Source organism: Crocuta crocuta, unplaced genomic scaffold (genome assembly GCF_008692635.1).
Source record: "Crocuta crocuta isolate KB4526 unplaced genomic scaffold, BGI_CrCroc_1.0 scaffold290, whole genome shotgun sequence".
Taxonomy (NCBI): Eukaryota; Metazoa; Chordata; class Mammalia; order Carnivora; family Hyaenidae; genus Crocuta; species Crocuta crocuta.
In genome coordinates, this window is record NW_027527429.1 from 8,163,525 (window position 1) to 8,188,353 (window position 24,829).

The window sequence follows — 24,829 nt, forward strand, 5'->3', positions numbered from 1 at the left end:
TGNACTACTCTGACTTGTTCCAATTTGTTACCACAAATGTGTATTTTTTTTTTTTTACATTAAAAACAAGCCAGTTATAGGGACACCCGGGGCTCAGTCTGTTAAGCGTCCAACTTCGGCTCAGGTCATGATCCCATAGTCTGTGGGTTCGAGCCCCGCATCGGGCTCTGTGCCAACAGCTTTGAGCCTGGAGCCTGCTTCTGTGTCTCCCTGTCTCTCTGCCCCTCCCCTGGTCACGTTCTCTCTCTCTCTCTCAAAAATAAATAAACATTAAAAACAAGCAAATAAACAAAAACAAGCCAGGTACAAGTCTAGTCCCTGGCCCTGCTGTCTGCCCTCTCTCTCCCCGCCCGGCGGTCTGCAGGCCCTGCTCACGCTCTCCAGCAGGCGCTCACGTGCCAGTGTCTGGTCAGCATGCCACACCCGCTGCCACATCAACTGTGGCTGGACGAGGCACTCTAGGATTAGGTAGCTATTTTTAATAGGAGAGAAGGCAAAGGAAGGCATATGCTTTTCTTTTTATTTATTTCTGCATTGTTTGAACCTTCTAATTATGTGCATATTTTTGTCAACAGAGGCTATAGAAGCCATGTTTGTTTTCTTTCTGATGCTTTTCTGTATTAAAGTCAACACATGCTATTTTTAAAACTAAAAAAAAATAACTAATTAATTTAAAAAGTCTAATTTTTAAGGTATATATTTCAAAAGCTCCTCATTAACTACAGGACAAATCAAGGGCTCCTAAGAACAGTCTATAAACCTCCCCATGGTCTTTACCTGACCATCCCCTCTGCACCCTCTGTCAGCACGTGGCCACCCACCCAGCTAGCAGCCACCCCAGGCAGCCTTCAGCAGCGTGTGGGCTATGATTTCACACGAATAGAGAGGCTTTCACGGCAGGATACTAAAACATATTAAAAAGCTACTATAGTAAAAGATGCAACGCATTAGTAGGTTAAGAATAGCCAGACCAATGGAAAACATTAAAATCCTACGACATGATGAAGGTAGCCATTCAAATTAGTGAGGAAAGAAGTAAATAGTTCTGGCTCAAACGGTTATCTTTTTNCAGTGGGTTAAGCGTCCAACTTCGGCTCAGGTCACGATCTCTCAGTTCGTAGGTTCGAGCCCCACGTCGGGCTCTGTGCTGACAGCTAGCTCAGAGCCTGGAGCCTGTTTCAGGGTCTGTGTCTCCCTCTCTCTCTGCCCCTCCCCCACTCATGCTCTGTCTCTCTCTGTCTCAAAAATAAATAAAAACTATTAAAAAAAGTAAATTCCTTATGGATTAAAGGTTTAATGGTAAAATTAAAACAATCGAAACCAAGCAAAATGACCAACAGGAAAAAATCACGGTGAATATTCTGGCTCCCTTAGCGGGAAAAGCTTCTTTACTAACACTTTGAAAAGGAAGGATGAACAAAGGGAAAAACTGATAAAATGACTGGACTGCATAAACACGTAAGTTTTACTAACTTAAGAAACACTAATTTAAAAACCAAAAAGCAAACTAAGGAAAATATTTACAAAAGACGAGTTGTGAGTGGCCCGCGTCCTACCAGGGATGCCCACGGCTGTAGCTGTAGTCCTGACCTCCCCCAAACCTGCTCTGCCCCAGGCCTCGCCCGACACAGATGGCAGCACCACTGGCCTCCCACAGCTTAGGCCAAAAACCTGGAGTCTTCCTCGACCCCCACGCCCCTGCCCAGGTCCAGTCCAGCACGCGACGCCGTTGGCTCCATCTTATGACACACCCAGAGGGGCACCTCTCTGGCTCTGGCTGCCATCACCACCGCCGCCGCCAGGTCTCCCCCAGTGACCGCAAGCCCCTCCGCCGCTCCCCCTGCTTCCTCTGGCCCTCTGAGGACTGTTGTAAAACAACGGCAGGTAAGCCTTCCACAGCATGCCAGCCACGCCACCCCACTTCCGCGCCCCAGTTTACTCATAGTAGAGCCTCATCCTAACAATGGCCCCCAGGCCCCGGCCTGCTGGGTGCCGCTCCCCCTCCCTCGCTGGGAGAGGCACACTCCGCTTTCGGTCCTCTGCATTCTCTTCTTTCGGCCCAGAATTCTGGGAGAATCCCAGAGGGCTGCGAAACTAATTCCCTCACCTCCTCCCCTTCCACTGGCGCGCTCAAATGACGCTCACCCTGCCTGCCTAGTTAAAAGTGCCCCCGGCCCATATACATACGTCCCCACAAACCCTGGTCTCCTTCAGCCTGTTCCTTTTTTTCCTCACAACACTTGTCATTTTCTAACACACGAGGACGTAATTTATTATCTACTGTGTTTATGTTTACTGTTTATTATTCTCGCCCCTACTGGAATGTATGCTCCCTGAGGTCAAGGATCTTTGTTTCGTTGCCTGCTGTATCCCACAGGCCTAGAACAGGGAAGCTCTGGCGCATAGTAAGCACGCAATAAATCTGTTCAGTGAATGACAGAAGCATATAAAAAATGTTCAGTGTCATGTGTAAGGAATGTGATGTATATTTAAATCCTGAGACACTACTTCTCATTGATCAAATCTGCAAACAAATACAAATGTTAGTGATAATACCCAGGACTGGCAAGGTAAGAACTACCAGTGGAATCAGACGAGCAAAACCTTCCCAGAGGACCTTACCATAGATTTCAACAGAGAAAATCAACTTTAAAAACATATAACAGGGACACCTGGCTGGCTCAGTCAGTGGCCCACACAACTCTTGATCCTGGGGTTGTGGGTTTGAGCCCCACGTTGGGTGCAGAGATTACTAAAACATGAAATCTTAAAAAATAAATAAAATTAAAAATTTTAAATGTAACAGAGGCTCCTCTCCTCCCACTACATTTACAGTTTATGAAAGTGAAAGGCTGGAAGCAACGTAGACGTCTGACCACGGGGACTGGACGCTAAATGAAGTGTGGCAGTGCCACATGACGGACTTGGAGCCACTAACAGTGAGGCTGGTCGAATACCTCATGACTTCCAGAATGCACAACTGAGCGATCAGGAAAACAGATTAGAAGACTGTGTGAACCAGAGTCCATCCAGCGTGGCCAGGCGCTGCTACAAGTGTGGAATGCCAACACGGGTTATTACTGAGTGATGTGATTGCGGGTAATTTTATTTTTGTGCGGTTCTCTATTTTTAAGTTTTTCTATAATACATATTTGATAGTCATATTTTTAAGCTACTAAAAATTTTTTTATTTTATTTTTTAAGTAATGTCTACACTGAATGTGGGGCTCAAACTCACGACCCTGAGATCAAGAGTCACGTGCTCTACCAACTGAGCCGGCCAGGTGTCCTTTTAATCCACAAACTTACACTGGCGATAAAATTACGATAAAATTATACAGAACTTAACACACACCCAAGAGCACAAAACTGGAGAAATCAGAATAAGATCGATAGCCTGGATCAATGTCAATGCTCTGGCTGTGGTACCGACACATAGTTGTGCACAATGTTACCTTTGGGGGGAACTGGGCAAACTGTGCCACGCATCTCTTTGCGTTATTTCTTAAAATTCCATGTGCTGATTATTCCACTTTTAAAGAAAATGTATATTTCTACAAAGAGGTTTTATTATACTTCTAATTTTTTATTTTTTAAAAAAAAATTTTTATAGTTTATTTTTGAGACAGAGAGAGACAGAACATGAGTGGCGGAGGGACACAGAGAGAGGGAGACACAGAATCTGAAACAGGCTCCAGGCTCTGAGCTGCCAGCACAGAACCTGATGCGGGGCTCGAACCCACAAACCGTGAGATCATGACCTGAGCTGAAGTCGGACGCTTAACCGAGTGAGCCCCCCAGGCGCCCTCTACTTCTAATTCTTTAGTAAGTGAAACACTAGAGTCATTCCCATTGAAGTCAGGAATCAGAAGGAGGCCCATTATCTGCTAATGCCCCATGGTCAACAGTGCCTGTATGCTATGGAGAAAAGAGTCACTATAAAGAACGAAACCACAACATAAAACAAGCGTTATCTGAAGATGACATGACTGCCAGTCTAGAATACAGCGGAATCAACCAACAGAATCTATCAGATGAATAGAGTTCAGAAAGGTGGCTAGACAGAAAATCAATATGTGAAAATCTATAAATTTCTTTTATACAAGCAGCCTATTTCCCCCTCGTTTTTATGCCACTCCCATATTATTGTTTTTCTGTTGCCAGACAATTTACTGTTTGCCAACGTGAAGAATAAGGTAGAGAAATAAAGATGCCAGGAAAGACGGATAAAACACTGCGGGCAGCACAATCCCGGGCGAGGGTGTCAGCGCGTCTCCTTGGCGGCTGGCTTTGTGAAGCTCTGGCTGGTGTCACTGGCTGGGAGGGGCCGGGGATCCCATTATCTACACAGCCCAGGCCCTCAACTCGGCTCTAGCTCCCAACAGACACTCGAGCAGAGGCGGATCTTCCTTACCATCTTGCCACTGACCGTGGCCTCCAGGGAGTCCACCAGCTCTGCCGTGACCCCGATGAGATTGTGGTAGTCCGCCTGGATCTTATTGTACCGCTTCAGGTACGTCATTGACCTACGCTCGGCTTCTATCAGCTGCTGGTGGAGCTGCTGCGACAGTTCTAGGAAGACGATTTATATTAAAGCAAAACAAAGCAACAGAAAAAAAAACCCCACAAAATAAAAAATTATACTTTTCTCAAGGCAGTATCGTGCCAACCTTCAGAATGCTTTGCAGTCACAATGAACTTGATATTATTCGTGTTTAACAGGTTACTTCTATTTCCTGATACATTTAATTACAAAGTGCTCTGTGACCACTGATTTTCAATTTCTGGTCTCTGGTAGTTCAACTGAATCGTCACTGGTTTTCCTCACACAATCTATCTCCTTGACTGAGCCCCGTGCTCTTTCTTGTAGTTGCTCTCTCTGTGTACAAGAAACAAACTCAGGGGCGCCTGGGGGGCTCAGTCAGTTAAGTGTCCGACTTTGGCTCAGGTCATGATCTCACAGTTTGTGGGTTAGAGTCCCACATTGGGCTCTGTGCTGACTGCCTGTTTCAGGTTCTGTGTCTCCCTCTCTCTCTGACCCTCCCCTGCTCACGCTGTCTCTCCCTCTCTCTCTCAGAAATAAACAAAATATTAAAAAAAGAAAGAAAGAAAGAAACTCAGTATTTCTTCCAGCTCACCAACTGGGTGAACCAAACCTACATCTTTTCCTCTGTTTTTGCCCCGTGAGGTCGTCTGGGAGTGATTCGTATCTGCAGGCCAGTTCTTCATTTTAGGTAAAGGTTAGGTTACTTGCCTAATGCTGAGGAGCCTAGAATCCAGAATTAGGCAAGATTCCAGGTGCTCGGTCTGCCAGCTTGACAAAGCACAAACCACCCCACTTGGGCCTTAGAGCAGGCAGGCTTGGAAGATTCTAGGGTTGTATTCTGGGACTGTGCACCAGGGACAGCACTTGATGGCCAAGCCACCCTGAACACGGCTGGAACAGTGGATCTCTTTCAGTGTCCGCACTCCTTTGCCCCATCCTCCATCCCCCCTTCCAGAGGCTAAGTTTGGATGGAAGGAAATGACGATGCCCCCAAATCCAAGCTAACCATTCTTTTCCTGATCAGGCACTGTGTAATACTGAAAGTCATCATTTTAGAACACATTTCATCCATACACAGAGAGATTTTAAAATCATAAAGACCTGGGCTCAAGCCCCTGCTCTACCACTTTCTTGCTGGATCATCTTGGGCAAGTTGCTTAACTTCTCTGATTTCATTTCTTTCTTTCTTTCTTTTTTTTAATGTTTTTATTTACTTGTGTGTGAGAGAGAGAGAGAGACAACATGAGCGGGGAGGGTCAGAGAGAGAGGGAGATACAGAATCTGAAGGAGGCTCCAGGCTCTGAGCTAGCTGTCAGCACAGAGCCCGACACGGGGCTCGAACCCATGAACCGTGAGATCATGACCTGAGCTGAAGTTGGACACTTAACCGACTGAGCCACCCAGGCGCCCCTCTGATTTCATTTCTTAACCTACAAAATGCAGATGATGTTAATGACCTTGAAGAGTTATCATGAGTATGGTACAGCCTCGGGAATATGGTCAATAATACTGTAATGACATTGTATGGTGACAGATGGGGACTGCGCTCATCCTGGCGAGGACTGAGTGACATACAGAACTGTCGAATCACTATGTTGTACACCTGAAACTAATACGACACTACATGTCAACTATACTTCAATTTAAAAAAAGCACACATACAAAAAACAAGTCAGTTAGAGAATTAAATGAACAGACATACTCAAAGTGCCTAGCACAATTCTGGCTCACAAGAGGCGATCAATAAGCAGTAGCTATTATGGAAAGCAGTCAGAGTCTCTAAACCTAGTTCTATACAAGTAGATAACTCAAAAAAAAACAAAGGTTAAAACTTAAAGCAGCAGTATGCAAAATTTGAATCATCCAAAAGATGATCCAGCCTCACTTTGAGAGACTGATTTTATGGATATGGGGTGGGGACTGAAAAACTACATTGTCAACCAACTCCCCAAGTGGCTCTGATGCATATCACAGTTTGAGCCCCGCTGTCCTAAATTATCTATTCCTCTTAATTTGTGTTCTAAACAGCCATGAGGATCACACATGAACTGTATTTCAAGAACTTTCATGTTTCGTGATTATATGTAGAAGTAAAATATTTTAACTATGAAAACCTCAAATATCACATAATAATGAACTAATATTACTCTTACTTATTGTTTAGCATCCTTCAAATCTCAGTACTAAAGGATAACTTTAAAAAGTCATCTGACATTGGGGCACCTGGGGGGCTCAGTCGGTCAAGCATCAAACTTCGGCTGAGGTCATGATCTCACGGTTCATGAGTTCAAGCCCCGCATCAACTGAGCGCGAGCCCCACTTCAGGCTCCATGCTGACAGTGCAGAGCCTGTGCGGGATTCTCTCTGTCTCCTTCTCTCTGTCCCTTGCTCACTCATGTCCCCCACACTCTCAAAGAAAAAAAAAAAAAGCCATGTGGCATGAATTTACATCCAGCACTTGAAACTTGGGAGAACATCCATGGAAATAAATTTATCAAGTTTTTCCTTAAATATTAGAGAGAAGGAAGGAGTCACTACCATCTTCCTATCCTAAACAGTATTAAGGCTTTTTCATATGTACAAAATTCTAAATTACATAAACCAGAACTTCCAACAATAAAAATTCTACAGGATAGTCATAATTCTACTTCATGGCAATGACTATTAGAGTATCTGTGTGAACTTTCTCAGCGTGTACCAAGTAGCAGGAGATGGAGTCCCAAAACCCACTAACTGGGGCAAATAATCTTACAAATCATGAATATAAATGTCCCCAAACTGGGGCGCCTGGTGGCTCAGTCAGCTAGACCTCCGACTCTTGATTTCGGCTTGGGTTGTGATCTCAGGGTCATGGGATTAGGCCCACGTCAGGCTCTGCACTGAGCGTGGAGCTGGCTTAAAATTCTCTGTCTCTCCCCCTCCGCCTCCTCCCACTCTCCCCTGCTTGTGCTCTCTCTCTAAAAAAAAAAAAAAAAGTCCCCAAAGTCGTCCCTCTCAAAAGGGGATTGTACAAAGGAGCTCTTCTCAGAAAGTCACTGTGCAATTAACTAATAGTAAGAGATTACTTGCGGCACTTTTGCTTAGGGACCCAGAGCTGGAATTGATGACAATTTCAAATTATGGGACACCTGAGGAAAATGACACCTAACTGCCAGCAGCCACAGGAAGGAGAGGAGTGGGCACCTGGGCTGAAATATTTGTGACCAGTTCACATACACCCCTTGGCAGAAGAAGAGCCCGCTCTCCGGGGACATCGCCCCGAGGACACCTTAGCAGGACCTGGCCGTTTCTGTATGCTACTCGGCTTGCAGTTCCAAGATCTCAACTTTACTTCCGAGCAGTAAAAAGAGCTTTGACTCTTTTTTCCATCACAAAGTTTCACAAGACACAGACTACCAAGCCAACATCCCTTGCCACACCGGGGCTCAACTTGGAGCAGAGAGGCCTTACTAGAAATTCCAGGTCACATTAATGAAACTGTCTTAGCCATTTCATACTTCAGGCTACTGACATAATTTGTACAAAAACCCAAAGAACTACCTCCCAAGTTTTAAACAAAGAGATGTATACAAGTAAGAGAATGTCAGTTAAGGTCACAGGAAGTTTTCTGATAATTCCAGCAAGCAATGACACGCTAGCAAAAGTGATGATCAAGCCATCAAGCTGTCACTCAGCATTTCTACTTTAAGTACGTTGGCTTTTTTTATTTTTAACAGTGGACGAGATTTGACTTTAGAGATCACTTTGATGCTCAAGACAAAATGATATATTTTAAATACATGGCACTATTTTTCTAACATCTGAAATCAATTGCTCTAACTTTATAATATGATATACTCTTTCTTCTCTGTGTTCAGATATAAATCAGCTCTTTGCTATTTTGCTAATCCATAAGTACTGAATAAACAAAGTTATGATGTAGATGTATGAATATAGGTCATCATTTTATTTTTTTTATTTTATTTATTTATTTTTTTTACAAATAGTTTATTATCAAATTAGTTTCCATCTGTCATCATTTTAAAAATACCATTTAGGGCTNTTTATTTATTTATTTATTTGAGAGAGAGCGTGTGTGAGCAAGGGAAGGGCAGAAAGAGAGCCCACTTCCCAGCACAGAGCCCACTAAGGGGCTCAAACCCATGAACCTGGAGATCAAGACCTGAGCTGAAACCAAGAGTCAGACTCTTAACTGACTGAGCCTCCCAGGCGCCCCTCTATACTTTTTTTAGACAGCGAGGTAAAATAATAAGACCATAATAAGCTGTATTTCCAACCTGAGTTTTTATTCTAAATATCATTTTAAAATGTAATTCCTTTTGAGAGAATTTTCCACTCCAAGCACTCTCCTTGCCTTCTTCAAAAGCTTATGGAAACCTTAGCTTACTCATGAAACCTTCCTATCAAGATACACAGAATAATGATATTGCCCAACTATTCAATGTAAAAAGTAACACCTAAGTTGGGGCGCCTGGGTGGCTTAGTCGGTTAAGCGTCCAACTTTCACTCAGGTCATGATCTCGCGGCTCATGGGTTCGAGCCCCGTGTCGGGCTCTGTGCTGACTGCCAGCTCAGAGCCTGAAGCCTGTTTCAGTCTGTTACACCCTCTCTCTCTGACCCTCCCCTGCTCATGCTCTCTCTCTCTCTCTCTCCTAGAAATAAATAAAAACATAAAAAAAAAAAAATAACACCTAAGTCTAGAAATCAAATAAATTGGGGGCATGTCTGTGCCTTGTGGTCACTGCAGCTGTAACTGTGGGAGGAGGGGACAAAGTGGTGACAACGGGCTGTCCTGACATGGGGTCTGGGCCCCGGCCCCCGGGAACCAGGGCCCTGAGGTGCTCACCTCTGATCTCCATGGCGATACCGCACTGGGGGGCTTATGCGGCCATGGACACACACTGTGCCTGCCAGCCTCAATTCCGCGGACATTCTGCTCGGCTAGCCTCAGAAAACTCCATTAAAATCAAACCTAAAGAAGGCTCACACACCGCGGTCTCCTTGCTGCAATCCAAAGGGAAGATCCGCAGAAAAACACGGGCTCTTCCCTTGCACTCCCCCTCCCTCCCAGGTTGATTCTATCTGTAAAACTGGGCCACTTCTCAGAGACATGACTGGTTCCTGGCACAAAGCTATCCTCCAAAGCTGCAGGGTATGTTGGGGTGACAAGGGCTGGCTGAGACTCAGGAATCGGGGAGGTTTCCCACCACCTTCCCTCTGCCGATGCTTCGGGGTCCAAAGACCAAATCTGAATGAGGATTACTGGAGAATTAGGGCAACTTCCTGAAACTCAAAGGATGCAGGTGGGGTAGTGGTTTTAAAGTATGACGGCCACGTCTTTGACACTCCTTCCCATCATGAGGTGGAAGGGAGGTCATTCTTCCTTTGAATGTGAGCAGGCCTTAAGAATTCGCTTCTGATAAAGAGAATGCAAAAGAAACGACACTGAGTTCCTTGAGAGGCTGGTTTAAAAAAGGTGACACAGCTTCCACATGCTCTCTCTGGGGACATTCATCCTGGGAACTCAGCCACCATGCCACAAGGAAGCCCAGGTCACAGAGGCAGATGTTCCAGTCGAGGGCCTCAGCACTGGCCACCAGGTGCACGTGGGTGAGGAAGCCCTGGGGACGGCTCGGCCTGGCCCATCTGCACCCATGAGACAGCAAGGGACCAATGCCTGAGCACACGATTCCCAGGCCGTGCAAGGTGATAGCGCTAACGAGAAGCGGGTGTTGGTGTTTTACGGCGCTAAACCTGAGATGGTTTGCTAGGTTGTGACAGAAACAGAAATAGTGGGGCAAGGGTGCATTTTCAGGAGCTGCAGGGCGGGACCGAAGGTCTAGCACTATTTAAGAATTCCCCGTTCTGGGGCGCCTGCCTGGGGGGCTCAGTCGGTTGAGTGTCTGACTCTTGGTTTCAGCTCAGGTCATGACTTCACACTTCATGGGATCAAGCCCTGAGCAGGGCTCCATGCTGACAGGACAGATCCTGCTTGGGATTCTCTCTCTCTCTCTCTCTCTCTGCCTCTCTCCTGCTCGTTCGCTCTCTCTCTCAAATAAATAAACACTGAAAGAAAAAAAGAAAGCATTCCCACTGTTCTGAACACGAGGAAACTGGCCTGGAAACCGTACTAACTCTTCAGAGAGTAGACCTGAGGAGCTGAAGGGAGCCCTGCGGCTCGGGCATGACTTTACTGGGGACAGTGCAGCATCAGCGAGCTCCAGGCCACAGTCTGGTGACCCTTGGAGCATTCCATGTTGACCCAATGAGGCCACATCTGTGGCTCAGCTCTTCTGTGCTCAGGCCCGGACCGATGCTCCCCCGTGAAGGATCATGGGGCCTGTCCCTCGGAGCTGTGGGGGGTGGAGGGGCGGCCCAGTGGCCAGAACCATTCACCTGAGCAGGACTGCGGTGCGGGGGGAGACGCAAGGCCGCACGAGGCGAAGGAAGCACTCCGGCTTTCCTTGTCTGAAGCTACTCCCGCCCTCCTTGCGTCAGATCTAAAGCATCTCTAGTCTGTCAGCTCATTTGGAAGCAAAGAACTAAATGATTTACTAACACTCCTTCCCCCCCCTTTTTTCCCCACAAAACTTGAAAAAAAAAAACATGGAAAAACAATGACAGGAAGTTCTGAGATCCTCTCTGAAACTGCCCCGCTGTGAGACTGCCAAACGTGCTGTTTCGTGTGGGAACACGCCACCTGCTGGGGACTGAGGAGTATGCCACCAAAACTTACAAAGCATGAAACACATCATCATCCACCCTTCCCAACGTGAATTTAAGCACTTTTCACAACGTAGGATCAAAGGCAGAACTAGGCAAAGAAGCACAACTGTGACCACTGACTTCATATTAACTAAACTTTTTCTCACCTTACTGAAAAATGGACAGTTCTGGTAAAAAAACAAAAACAAAACAAAACAACAAAAAACAAAAACAAACAAAAAACCCCACTGATAATGGAAAACCATCTTTTTATGCTAAAACCACTAATACCTTAATGGAATTCCTGTTCTGAATACAAAAAATGGAAATGCTTCTAAGATGGGTGCCCCAATGCTACGGAAATAAGGCCCCACTAGACTAGTTCAAGGTCAACGTGGAAGCTACTAAAATGATTCTCCCGCACCCGTGCTGCACTGCATCTTCAGGCTGGGCTGCTGCAGCCGCGTTCCTTTGGGACACTGCCTGCGTTCTCTTCATCTCTCCGTGGCTTAGTCACCTGATACCTAAGACCAAGCTAAGGCCGGCCGTCCTGCAAAGTGGGCCTCAGGGAATCCCAGATAGACCTGATTGCAAAGCGCTTTGTATATATTTAGACTCTCATCTTTTAAATTTAAAAATAATGTAAACTTTTAAAGCCTTTGTTTGCCAAATGCACAAATTCTCGCCATCTCTGTCCCTAGCCTACTGCTCAAAACTTGGCACAATTGTGTTGTTTAAAAATTGTTAATCTAGATGACTTACCTTTGTTATTCTGTCCATTCTCCTTCTGGGATGAGAAAGAAGTTGAGGAAAACAGGCAATGAGGATAACGTACTCAGGGTATTTACACTGTGTGGCCAAGCTGAGAGCCTTAGAAAGGTGGAAGAGAATTCTCAGGAGAGTAAAGGCATTTCCTTATGTTCCTGTCTATACGGCTGACACAGGTACTGCCTTCTCAGGGCTTGGAGGCTCACTCTCAAGTGAATCCTCTTCACTCCAGCTCAATTGCTGCTGCGTGCACGCAAGTCTTACCCGGTTCTGTAGTCCCCTAAATGGCCTCCTAACCGCCTTCAAAAGACATTCCCCCACTGCTACCAAACATTTTACTAGAAATGCAAACTGCACTCATACCCTTCAACTGCGCCCCGTCAACTCTAAAGCTGTACCCTCAGGGAAGTGAGGTTGGGATGACAGCCGCAGAGCAAGGTAGCTGAGATTCCAGGTTCTGGAATCAGACTGACTGAGTTCAACTCTCGGCTCGCATGCACCCGGCCACGTGACTGAAGGCAAAGTACGTGTCTGGTTTGGGTTTTCTTAACTTTTATGACAACAGCTTCACTGAGACAGAACTCACATATCACTCACTCATTCCAAGTACATTTCAACGGTTTTCAGTCTATTCATAGAGTTGTGCGACCATCACTGCAATCAATTCTAGAAAATTCTCACCACCACCCCCCAAAAGAAACCCTGCACCCATTAAGTCATCCCCATATTACCTACCCTCCCTGGCCCCAGGCAACCACTCATCTACTGTCTCCATTGCTCTGCCCTTTCTGGGCCATTCCTACAAACAGAATCATATAATATGCAGCCTGTCACGTGCGGCTTCTCTCGTTAAGCATAATGTTTTCAAGTCCCACCCACAGTGTAGCCTATGCTAGTACTTCATTCTTTTACAGGACTGAATAATATTCCATTGTACGCACATCTGCGTCTTATGTATCCACACATCCCTTAACAGACATTTGGCTCGTCTTCACTTCTCGGCTGTTCTGAGTAAGGCTGCTATGAACATTTGTGTACAAACTGGTGTGCAGACATGTTTCCTGCTCCCCTAGGTACATAGCTAAGAGGGGAACTGCTCAGTTGTTTAGTAACTCCATGCTTAAACTTTTGAGGAAACAACCTGTTTTCAAAGAATATTTAATGAGATGGGGAAACGCTCCCTTCATTTGATAAAAATATTTAAAAATATACACATGACAGGTATGTATGTTTATTTAAACATTACATACTTCTGGATATATGTATGTATACAAACGCATTTCTATGTTTTCCAAATTTTCTATAAAAATTATGGTCAATTTTACAATCAGTAATCAGTAATAAAAGGAGTGATTTTTCTCAAAATGGAAATATGAGTACGGTATGTTCCTGGTTAAAATGCTTCAAAGGCTCCTCATTACTTACAAGACCTCCCACAAATCTCTGCGCTGGCCCTGCCTAGACTCTTTCTCTCTACCATGCCAGCAATCCTGAATTCTGTGTCATTTCTCAAATATACGGTCTCAGTCCTTTTGCACGTGCGGTTCCCTCTATCTGGAATCCCCTTTATGCGCCTTGAAACACCCTCCCATTAATGCTTTACCCAACTCATAAATATGAAAGCAACACTATCAATTATCCCTATTCATGAGGCAACTGAAGCCAGTGCGCTACTCCAGGGCCTCAGGGGGTCTCCATCTGCTTCAAAAGGATACGTATAATGTTAAAAGCTTTGGCGTGTTACTGGCTTTAAAAATTAAAGCCAGAAACTTTTCCAACTTCAACTTTAATTCTGGAGTCCAAGAATCCTAAAGGAAAAAAAAAAGAAAAAAGGAAAAGTAATAAAGTACTACATCATCAAATGCCAACAGCATTGTCAAATTGTGTGTGGCCTTTGGTTTATATAAGCCCATCCAACACAGTTACTGGAATCAAAAGCAGACGCCTTGGCTGTTACGTGAACACTGTGAAAAATAGGTTTTAGGACATCTGACCAATTCTTTATAAAAGATTCAAATACCCACAGCAGGAAGAAAGAACAGAGTTCTTTCACAAACAAGGAAAAAAGGACCCTGTACATGATTTGAATATTTCATGTGTTTTAAACACAGGCATGACAAATAACCTTAGTAGGTTGAATGCCAAGAAGAACTCAGCATAGTTTAAGTGTACGAGGTGCTGACGGGCACACCCAGTTATCATGAAGTTACTAAAAGTTTCCCAAAGGAGAATTCATTTCCATAAATTTCATCTAGATAAGAAAAAAAAACCCCAGAAACTGTTATCTGCCTTAAATAACCCATCATGTCAAGAATTATGATACACTTGTAGTTTGATCTGTCCCTTAATAATCATTTATCTCAAATAATGCTCCCTGAGAAGGAAAGGACTTAAGTAGCAAAAGAAAAAGTGTGACAAGCAATTCTCTTTCTCAGGACAATTTTCCTTACAGCCTTTATGTAAAAACACCTACCACCCAAACCTAGGAGTTCCACAAAAAAGCAGCAGTATCTCTGAAACTTCAGATCCACTTACCTCTTAGGTCCTGCCCCACCCCCAGCTCATTGTTCTNCTACCCGGTGCATCATCCGGCTTTTTGGAAAAAAAAACAAACCTGTCTTATGTTTTTAAAAGATTGTGTAGGGGACATCTGGGTAGCTTAGTTGATAGAGTGTCTGACTTTGGCTCAGGTCATAATCTCATAGTTCGTGAATTCGAGCCCCAAGTCTGGCTTTGTGCTGACGGCACAGAGCCTGGAGCCTGCTTTGGATTCTGTGTCTCCCTCTGTCTCTTCCCCTCCCCGTCATGCTCTGTCTCTCTCTCTCTCAAAAACAAAGACATTTAAAAAAATAAAAATAAAATAAAAACAAAAAGATTGTATAAATCCCTGCTATGGCATGATCTCTTTACTTATACTGTGTGTGTTATGGGTTGAATTGCATCCCCTTAAAAGACATGCTGAAGTCCTAAGCTCCTCAGAATGTGAGGTCACCGACGGGGCTGCTGTAGATGGAACTACCTAAGACGAGGTTGTACTGGATTAGGGTGGGTCCTTCATGCAACATAACCAGTGTCCTCATAAGAGGGAAAATTTAGACACAGACACAGAGAGAAAATGGGCCTGTAAAGACAGGACTGGAGTATGCTGCCACAAGCCAAGGGATACCTGAAGCTATAAGAAGCTACTAGAAGCCAGAAGAGGCAAAGAAGTTTCCTCCCTAGAGGCTTCACAGGGAGTGTGGACCTGCCAACACCTTGATTTCAGACCTCTGGCCTCCTGAACTGTGACAGGAAGTCTCTGCTGTTTAAGCCCCACACTCGGCACAGCCCTGGGAGGCTGACAGAGTGCGCCTGCAGCTCAAGGCCTCTGTGCCCAACCGCACAGAAGAGAATCGCGCGAAAGCACTGCTATGTAGGCCAACATAAATCAAGACATCTTAAAAAACAAAACAAAACAAAACAAAACAAAACAAAACATTTGGGACTTGTAGACTTGCAGCTAAATTGCTCTGTTGCAGATTATGATTTTGTATAACCCACAAATCTGTATTTCCAATTTAACTATTTACCTTACGATGCTCTCTAATGACAGGGATAAGTTTGGGATAGAACCTCTCTGGGCAGTATATCCCTTGTTTATTTGTTTATTTTTTTCTTGACTGCTCTGACCCTTTTGTTTGAGAACATGAACATTTCTCCAGTCCGCTGGGTGCCGGACTCCCAGCTCCCACGGGACGAGGGAAGCCCAGGGCCGGTTCTGCTATCCTGCCTGCGCAGTCACTCACCCCTTCATGTCACAGTCTCATCAGGTGTAGAATGTAGACTTTACACTAGAGCGATTGTCCGACTTTTTTTTCCCAATAGGAAAACTTTCGGATCACCCAAAATCTTGCCCAGAACCCTAATACGTGAAATGAGCAAGAGTGGAGCTACTCCTGGGGAGGAGGGGGCAGAGCTCAACGCTGCACTCTCCTGGCTTACCTGCTGCCTCCTCTAACCCTCGCAGAACCCACAAGAATGCCTTCCACTTCTTTCAGGTTTCACTAATTAAGCTTGACTTGGTCCTTGCTACATAAGCGCCCAGAAATTTTTCTGGAAGTAATCATTAGAGAAATACCCAAGTATTTCTGCACGGAGATGCTCACTGACAAACTGAGTTTTCTGAAAAGGGCTCATTACAGTCCCTATAAAGGAATTTCCTTTTCTGGCAGCTCAGCAGAAACGATAACCTGAAAAAGCAATGAAAACAACTAAAAAAGCTGGATAAATAAACCATCTTATAAAATGCACCCAAGTGGCAAGAAAGAAAAAGCAGAGGCTAAAAATGAGTTTTCACTCTAAGGATAACCCAGAGTCTTGAAGACGTTAAATTTCAATCCTAAGAGCTGGTCACAGTACAGAAGATGGAAGACAACAGCATCCACTCATAGTCAACGATCTAAAAGACCCTCGCATAAAACTGGGATCCCAGAGCTCCTGGGTGGCTCAGTTGGTGAAGCGTCCAACTTCAGCTTGGGTCATGATCTTACCGTTTGTGAGTTTGAGCCCCGCATCGGGCTCCATTATGACAGCTCAGAGCCTAGAGCCTGCTTCGGATTCTGTTGTCTCCCTCTCTCTCTGCCCCTGCCCCACTCAGCTCTGTCTCTCAAAATATAAATAAATGTTAAAAAAAAAAAAAAGTTGTTTTTAATTGGGATCCCAAAGGGCTATACCATCAGGAAAAAGTCAAGGATAAATCAATCCACTGCCTAGAAGAGTACAACAAGGAAGTCTACCTGTCTTGACCTTGACGTTAGGTAGAAGGGGAAAAAAACCTCATTTGAAACTTCATAACCCAAGCTAGTCCCATTAAAAACTGCAGCCTAAACTGACACTGTCTGTGTGATTCCCAAAGCCTTATGCAAAGAAATTTAATTTAAAATGATCCTGGGTTAGTAATGCCCTAGATGTCTGAGATGCAAGCCCAGATATTCTCTGAAAGAATCAAACTACACCCAGGCCTCAAAAAACATCCCTACAAGTCCCATGTAAAATAAACTCATTGTCAAAACTCAAAATAACTTTTTTTTTTAAAAAAGGATGGGGCACCTGGGTGGCTTTGTCAGTTGAGCATCTGACTCTTGATTTCGGCTTGAGTCATGATCTCGCAGTTCCTTAGATCAAGCCCTACATCGGGCTCTGTGCTGACAATGCAGGTCTGCTTGGGTTTCTCTGTCTCCCTCTGTCCCTCCCTTGCTCATGCTTTCTTTCTCCCTTAGAATAAATAAACTTTAAAAAAAAATTTTTTTAAGAAATAAGAACCACGAATGAGAACCAGAAGAAACAAAACACAGCAGGATCAAATCTTCAAAAATTTCCTGATATTAAAATTAACAGATAAAGAATATAAAACAAATGTTTAGTATGGTAAAGATATAAGAGAGACTTGAAAATCTGAGCAAAGAATAAAAGACTGTAAAAATAACTGAAATTACAAATTCAATGAAGAGATTAAAGAACAGGTTAGACATAGTTAATTGGGTAAATTTGGGAACTAGAAAATAGGCATGAATAAATCACCCAGAACACAGCCCAGACAGAGATCACGAGATGGGAAATGTGAAATGTTAAGGGCCAAGGAGGGCACCACACTGTGAACATACCTGACACACTCTGAACTGTACACTTCATGATGGTGGAGATGGTAAATTTTATTTTATGTGTATTTTGTTATAATTTTTATAATGAAGAAAAACAGACACAGAAGATAGAATGAGCAAGTCTAATGCAAATTTAATCAGATCTGTAGATTAAATGGATTAATCAGATATCCAGAAGAAGATAATAAAGAGAATGGGGAAGAGGCAATACATGAAAACAGAATTTTCCAGAATTGTTGAAAGACACAAAACATCACATCCAGGAAGCCCAACGAAGCCCAAGTAAAAATAGAAATCTATCCCTAAACACGTCATAGTGAAATTACACAATGCTTGCAGCCAGAGAAGAAGACAGATCGCCTACACGGGGGCAGCAAGTACACTGATGGCCGACTTCCAACAGCAACAGTGGAGCGAGGAGCTGGGATAGTCACACCTTGAGTGCGATAGAGGAAAACAGCTGTACGCGTCCCATTCTGCACCCCATCTGAGAAAGCCACCAAGACACTTCAGACAAATGAGAACTGACAAGTAAAGGAGATTCTAAAGGAACGTACATGAGGCAGAGGAGAAAACGATTTCAGATGGAAGGTCCTTTATGCAAGACGGAACACTAAGCACAAATGCTGGTAAATATAAGGGCAAATCTACATACACACAGATGACGTAAAATAGTAAGGATCTGTAGCTTGTGGGGTTAAAATACATGACTTAAATACTGGACGACAAGAGCATGTAAACTGGGAAGGGAATGAATGAGGTTAACCCACTCCAAGGTCTTCGCGGGAAGAGAAGGAAGATATTAGCTTTAGACTTCATGACGTACACGCAGTCAAGTATGTAGGATGGCCACTGAAAGAACATGTAGAGAGTAACAAAAGGAAAAACAATGGAATAAAATGACTCCCCATGAACCCTGAACTCTGCCTCGGAATGCCACGCCAGAGCGGGCCAGGCGCCCACAGCAGCCTTGGCTGGACCCATCCCGACTGCTGGCTGCACCCTAAGCTGGGGTCACACTGCTGCGCCATCATTTTCATAAACAGAAGTCTTCACTCTGAGAAAATCCAACATTTCAAGTTCCATCACCTTCCTAACTGTTTTATATCTTCAACCTCCTGGGAGAGGAAGGGGATAAAACTAAATTTGGATGGACAAAGAAACAGAAGCACAGAGTTCAACTTGGGCTACTCTACAGCGAGCCTGCTTTGATGGGATCCGTCAGCTACCTGGCCTTCAATTTAGCAGCTACTATTTTAGAGTGAAGTGAGTGGTGCGACTAAATTATAACGCAACAGGAAACAGAGATCTGTGGGGTTTGGAAAGAGAAGGGCATCTGTTGTTCAGGGGCGCGGCAGACGCTCCAAAGAGATTCTTCGAAACAGTGTGAGATCTTTCTTTAGAAAAAGCAATTGCATCGGTATTGTTTCAGTCTTGGGACAGCTTAATTTTATTAGGTTAACAAAAATTACTACCATGGATAAACAAACACTACTAATAAGTAGTATGCTGAAATGTCAACCTATGTGAAATGTAACAATTAAAACAGCTCCAGGCAAGTAGTCTGAAGGAAATCATAGTCAATAGCCAGGTAATCGGACATAGGCCAAGTAAGTGAGACTCTGAATACAAATTAAAAGGTACATGGCCAGCAATTATGTAAAATAACCTAGTTCTTTTCAGGCTACTATTTTTCAATGTAATTGGATAAATCATCCTTTCAATACCAAAAAAAGTACGCACAGAATGGTTTAGGAAGTATGTACATTTAATACTATTTATATCAGGCTGGGTTACCAAGTCTTAGTACAACCCCAAATCACATTCTATGGCATGAGAAAAGTTTGGCAAAGAAATGATCTGAAAACAAGCAAATTTCAGGGTGTTTTTACAGCACCATTCAGAAACCACTAGCGTATACAAGATGAAACCCCATGCGGCCCCGGGATCTGATACAAGATTCAGAGGCTGTCACTCACCTGGAAGAGCTCTTTAAATGAGGGGTGGACCATAGGGTTGGGAACGAAAGGCAGGGCGTAGAAAGGGAGAAACTCTGTGGTCTGGCTCAAGGCCGCCCCTTTGGTCTCCAGGTAGGTCTTGAAATAAGAAATCCTCTCATCCAGGTCCTCTTTGTCCTGCAAAGAAGGGGAGATGCTCACCAGGGGTCTCCTGCGGGCCGTCCAGGCCTCCGTCGGGCCCACCGTCCAGCCCACCCTCCGAGGCCCCTTCAGTTCCAGCCATGTGGGTGCCATCTTCCCCACGTGGCCCAGTAAGCGGGCTGTCTCCTCTCGTTCTACCCCCCACCCCCCCAATTTCACCCATTGACCAGACTCTGTTGGCAATTTCAGAGAACTAGATGCATAGTTCAATATGCACCCTTTTTACTTTATTATCACTATTTTCCCATATCCTTAAAATTCCAGACATCATTTCTACTGGCAGGACAAAACCTCACCGTGTGGGTCAACTACAACTTACGTAACCGATTCCCCCATTACTAGGCACCCGGACTGTTTTCACTCGTCAGATACCTCGAACATTTGTCTGCATCCCCAGGATTCCCTCAGGAGAGATGTCTAAAGGTGAACAGCTGTTTTGAAACAGAAGCTTCCACAGCATTCCTCCTTTTCTTTTGAAGCTAAGGATTGATCTCGCGGGTTTCAACGGTTCCCTGTGTGATCCAAGGCCACTCAGTCCCTCTCAGGTTCCGATTTCTCCTGCGTCTCCTTGAGCTGCTCAGCCTGGAACTGGGCGCTCTCCTTCCCTGACCACCTGGCCACCCCAGTTACGTGCACCCTGTGTGTGTCTGTTCTTCTCATCAACACATCTCACTCCATCTACACTGTGAATCGCTTCTCAGCCTTTTGGCTAAGATCAAGCGTAGCAGCTACGCCGTGAAGCCCTTTTCTGGCCGCCGGGCTTAAAGTAATATGCAACTTCATTGACATTCTTTATAGAACAGAAATCAATGTAAAGAAAGTGAAAATGTCCCATGATCTCACCCCCGTGAGCACTGCCTCGAGGAACAAGAATGGCTACATAAAGCTGCCATTCAGCCGGTGCTCAAGTGGACCTTCACCAACTGGCATCTTTCCGAGGCTTAAGTTTAAACTTCTCTTCTAATAGGCAGTCCAATATACGGTCTCCGTAGCTGTTCTCTTAGACATACAGGTATTTATTTTAAATTGCCAAATAAGGAAACTTCATTTTGCGGACTTTTCAAAAATTTGAGACATTGAGGAAAACCACATAGTTTTTAAGACAGAAATTATTAACTCTCTACATAAACTAGAAAATAAACTGCTGGGAATCAGATAGAAAATCATTCACAGGACACGAGACGCCTACTCCCTGGAAGCGATCTGATAAAATGGCTACAAAAACTAAAGTAATGCTCAACTGGAAAACAAACGGCACCCAGCCTCCTTGAACACAGCACTCAGACCCACGCAAAGCACAAAGGGAACCTACAGGTCTCCCCACGGAGTGTTTCAGAAGATAGATGGCAAAATGGATGTGAAGATAGAATTCCAGCTTCTGGGCAAGGGAGTCACCATCACGGATGGAACTGGGAACGTGCTCCTCCCACAAACCGAAGAACACCTTCTGGTCTCCACTGTCAAATGCAGCAATGAGGTCCTTCTGCGGACAAGACAGGAGATCGAACCCCAGTCACAAGGCATGTCCATTCTCCCAACACCCCGGAATATCCCAATCCCCTCAACCCCCTGGAAACTCCACACACTCCTGGGTTTCAGGATAAATCTCAGTCTCTTTTCCAAGATAAGGGACAGATAAACAGAGGGCTAGAAGGCTCCAAGCATCTTAGGCTGAGATTTCCGCAAACCACCCCTGGATGCGATATCAAGTCTGGGCTTTAAAAGGAACAGATGAAACATTTAAGCCCCTCAAGTGGGAGGAACCACACACAGGCCAAGGACTTGAGGTCAGAAAACTCACAGGCGTGTACACACACTGAAGTCACCCTGCGGACTCGCTGACCCACAACATGCAAAGGATAAAACCCAGGCCAGACCCGGGGCCCAGCCAGGCCTCAGAAGAGCTCACCCCGCCCAGACCGCAGCTTGCCAACCGCATAGATGAGTACCGGAGCTCATCTACACCGGCCCACTCGATCCTGGGCCTGGGCGGTGGATGCTGCCATTGGCTCCCCATTGCTAAAGCGTGTCCCACTGAGATGGCACTTGGGATGGGTCTACAGATCCCAACATGTCCATACAGTGCCCGTCAATCACAGAAGCAGGGGAGCACAGGCTGGACAAGGGGGAGCGGGCACAGGCCTGGCACCGTTCCAACCTCGGGGCTGGGTGAGTCTGACTATGCGCGGCAGACAGCTTCTGGACTTCCCGTGCGATAGCTGACATACAGAATTCTGGAAAGGAGGTGGCAATTATCACATCTTGCCTCCCAAGAAGAATGAAAACTGGCCCACTGCAAATCCCTGCTGCATAACTTTGTGGATTTAGGTACAAGGCAGAATGGAAAGAACTTCCTAATAGTGCACAACAATGTGATTCGTATTATTTTCCTTAGGATATCAAATGCTCAAGATACTCAGACCTGCATTTTGTGCTCATTTGCAAAAGCTTTTCTTGGATTGGATTTCCTGTACAACTTCCAAGTCCCCCCACCCAACACCATTATTCATCACCATTCTCTGGTCATTGTTTTTTTCACATTCTTTTTTTCTTTTACACTTTAAAAAAATGGTTTTATAGTATTCCTCTATAACTGCCTCTTTTGTTAAGGCTGTTTATAAAGGAGTTTGTTAGTATCATAAAATGGAAATGTCTGAACAACGTTGCAGTGTCTCATTATAATACTTGAAGACATTCATTAGTAAAGAATTGTCAACTACGATTATGACAAATGTTCTCTAGGTCATATGATCCAGAACACCTGAATATTGGGGCGCCTGGGTGGCTCAGTCAGTTAAGCGTCTGACTCTTGATTTCGGCCGAGGTCATGATCTCAGGGCCCATGGGTTCAGCCCCATGTTGCAGCTCTGCGCTGACAGTGCAGAACCTGCTTGGGATTCTGGGTCTTCCTCTCTCTCTGCACCTCCCTTGCCTTCACTGTCTCTCTCTCTCTCTCAAAAGTAAATAAACTTTAAAAAAAAATCAGAGAAAAGCTGTTTAAAAAAAAAAAAAATCTGAATATTACCTTACTCTGAAAGGTCATATATTTGCGCAAAACTCAGAATTTTTCAAAGGAAGTCCTATACTAAGCGTCTGCCTCCTCAGAACCACCCTCTTGCTGTTCCTCAGCCTTGGAAACAGCGAAGGGCCGCCTGTCAGCAACCAGGAGAAGAGCGCTGCCCAACAAAATGCAAGCAGCCAAGCTCTGCCTCCTCTGAAAGAACGAGGCGGAAGCCCATTACTGACTGCCACGGGGGTGAGGGGATCTTCCCAAGTGGCAGTGCTACCGGGGCCTGAGCTCACGCCAGGCTTTCCTCCACTGAGCTCTGAGCAAACCCTGCCATCCCCGCAAGCCACTCTGGGGAAGCATTCTGCCATGTGAGGTCTAGTGACCGAGAGCTCTTTGTGTGGATGAGTTTACTGCAGACTCTTGCGAGTATTTTAAGGCTTTGAGTCAAGGTGTTTTGTTACGTGCCCTGGCAGAGTCGACGTCAAATGGGCCGTATACAGTCTGTTCTAAAGTCTATATTTATAGGGGCACCAGAGTGGCTCAGTTGGTTAGGTGTCTGACTTCGGCTCATGTCATGATCTTGCAGTTCCATGAGTTCGAGCCCCGTGTCAGGCTCTGTGCTGATAGCTCAGAGCCTGGAGCCTGCCTTGGATTCTGTGTCTTCCCCAGCCCCCGTCCCACCCCCCTGCTCACACTCTGTCTGTCAGTCTGTCTCTCAAAAATAAATAAACATTAAAAATATTTTTCATTCCACATTTGTAGACCTGTGACCAGATCTGTAGATTTGTACCTGGAAACAGTCCTTGCATTTAAAATAATATCGACATATAAAGCAATCCCGTGTTATAACTCATAGGGTCACAAATATTAACGTCCTTCTCTAATATGAGCCATGGTCCCAGCCAGAACCACCAAAATCAGAATATTTACACACCATCAGTAGTAACTTATAAACACACATACACACACACACACACACACACACACACACCCCTTAAAGAACAGTGCTTAGGGAAATTCTCCATGTGTTGAGTGTCCCTGAAATTTTGCGGTATCCTTGCTTTTCCTTTTGCTTGGGCTAGACCCCACTGGGCACGCTGCTACTGGAGGGGCAGAAAAGATATGCTTGTGGCAATCAGAAAGTTTCGAGGTCTTTCCAGTTACAGAAAAATGGACCTGAACACATCTGAGAAATGCAAACCCGAACCACAAGATATCACTTCACATCCATTAGGATGACTACTATCAAAAGCAAAACAAAACAGGGGCGCCTGGGTGGCTCAGTCGGTTGAGTGTCCGACTTCGGCTCAGGTCATGATCTCGCAGTTCCTGGGTTCGAGACCCGCGTCGGGCTCTGTGCTGACAGCTAGCTCAGAGCCTGAAGTCTGTTTCAGATTCTGTGTCTCCCTCTCTCTGTGACCCTCCCCTACTCATGCTGTCTCTATCTCTCTCTCAAAAATAAATAAAACATTTAAAACAAAACAAAAAATAAAACAGGTATTGGTGAGGATGTGGAGAAATGATAACCGCTGGGGACTGTTGATGGGAATGTAAAATGCAATCATGATGGAAAACGGTATGAAGCTTCCTCAAAAAATTAAAAATAGAACTACCATATGACTAGTAAGTAATCTACTTCCAAATAAATATCCAAAATAAGTGAAAGCAGGGTCTCAGAGAGATGCATGCACACCTATGTTCACAGCAGCACTATTCACAATAGCCAAGAGGTGGAAGCAACCCAAGTGTCCGTCGATGGATGAATGGATAAACAAAATGTGGGGCAGGCATATGATGGAATAGCGCTCAGTTTTAAAAAGGAAGGAAGCTGTCACATGCTACAACATGGATGAACCTTGAGGACATTATGTTAAGCAAAATCAGCTAGTCACAAAAGGAAAACTACTGGATGGCTATACTTACATGTGGTATTTTTAAGTAGTGAAATTCATAGAAACACAAGTAGAATAATGGTTACTAGGGGCTGGGGGGAGGGGATATG

General features: G+C 44.8%; 1 protein-coding gene across 7 annotated transcripts in view; it reads right to left on the minus strand.

The window, feature by feature from the left end:
- Nucleotides 1–24,829, minus strand: part of ARMC9 (armadillo repeat containing 9) — a 146,921-nt gene that overhangs the window by 112,095 nt on the left and 9,997 nt on the right. For 6 of the 7 annotated variants that reach the window (XM_077758062.1, XM_077758033.1, XM_077758040.1 and 3 more), the window contains 5 exons: nucleotides 21,130–21,300; nucleotides 19,638–19,793; nucleotides 13,735–13,827; nucleotides 12,014–12,038; nucleotides 4,415–4,572 (listed from right to left, as the gene is read on the minus strand). In XM_077758062.1, coding sequence (XP_077614188.1) covers nucleotides 4,415–4,572; nucleotides 12,014–12,038; nucleotides 13,735–13,827; nucleotides 19,638–19,793; nucleotides 21,130–21,300 — 603 coding nt within the window. The remainder of the gene's footprint in view (nucleotides 1–4,414; nucleotides 4,573–12,013; nucleotides 12,039–13,734; nucleotides 13,828–19,637; nucleotides 19,794–21,129; nucleotides 21,301–24,829) is intronic. The other variant, XM_077758054.1, reaches the window with a different exon arrangement.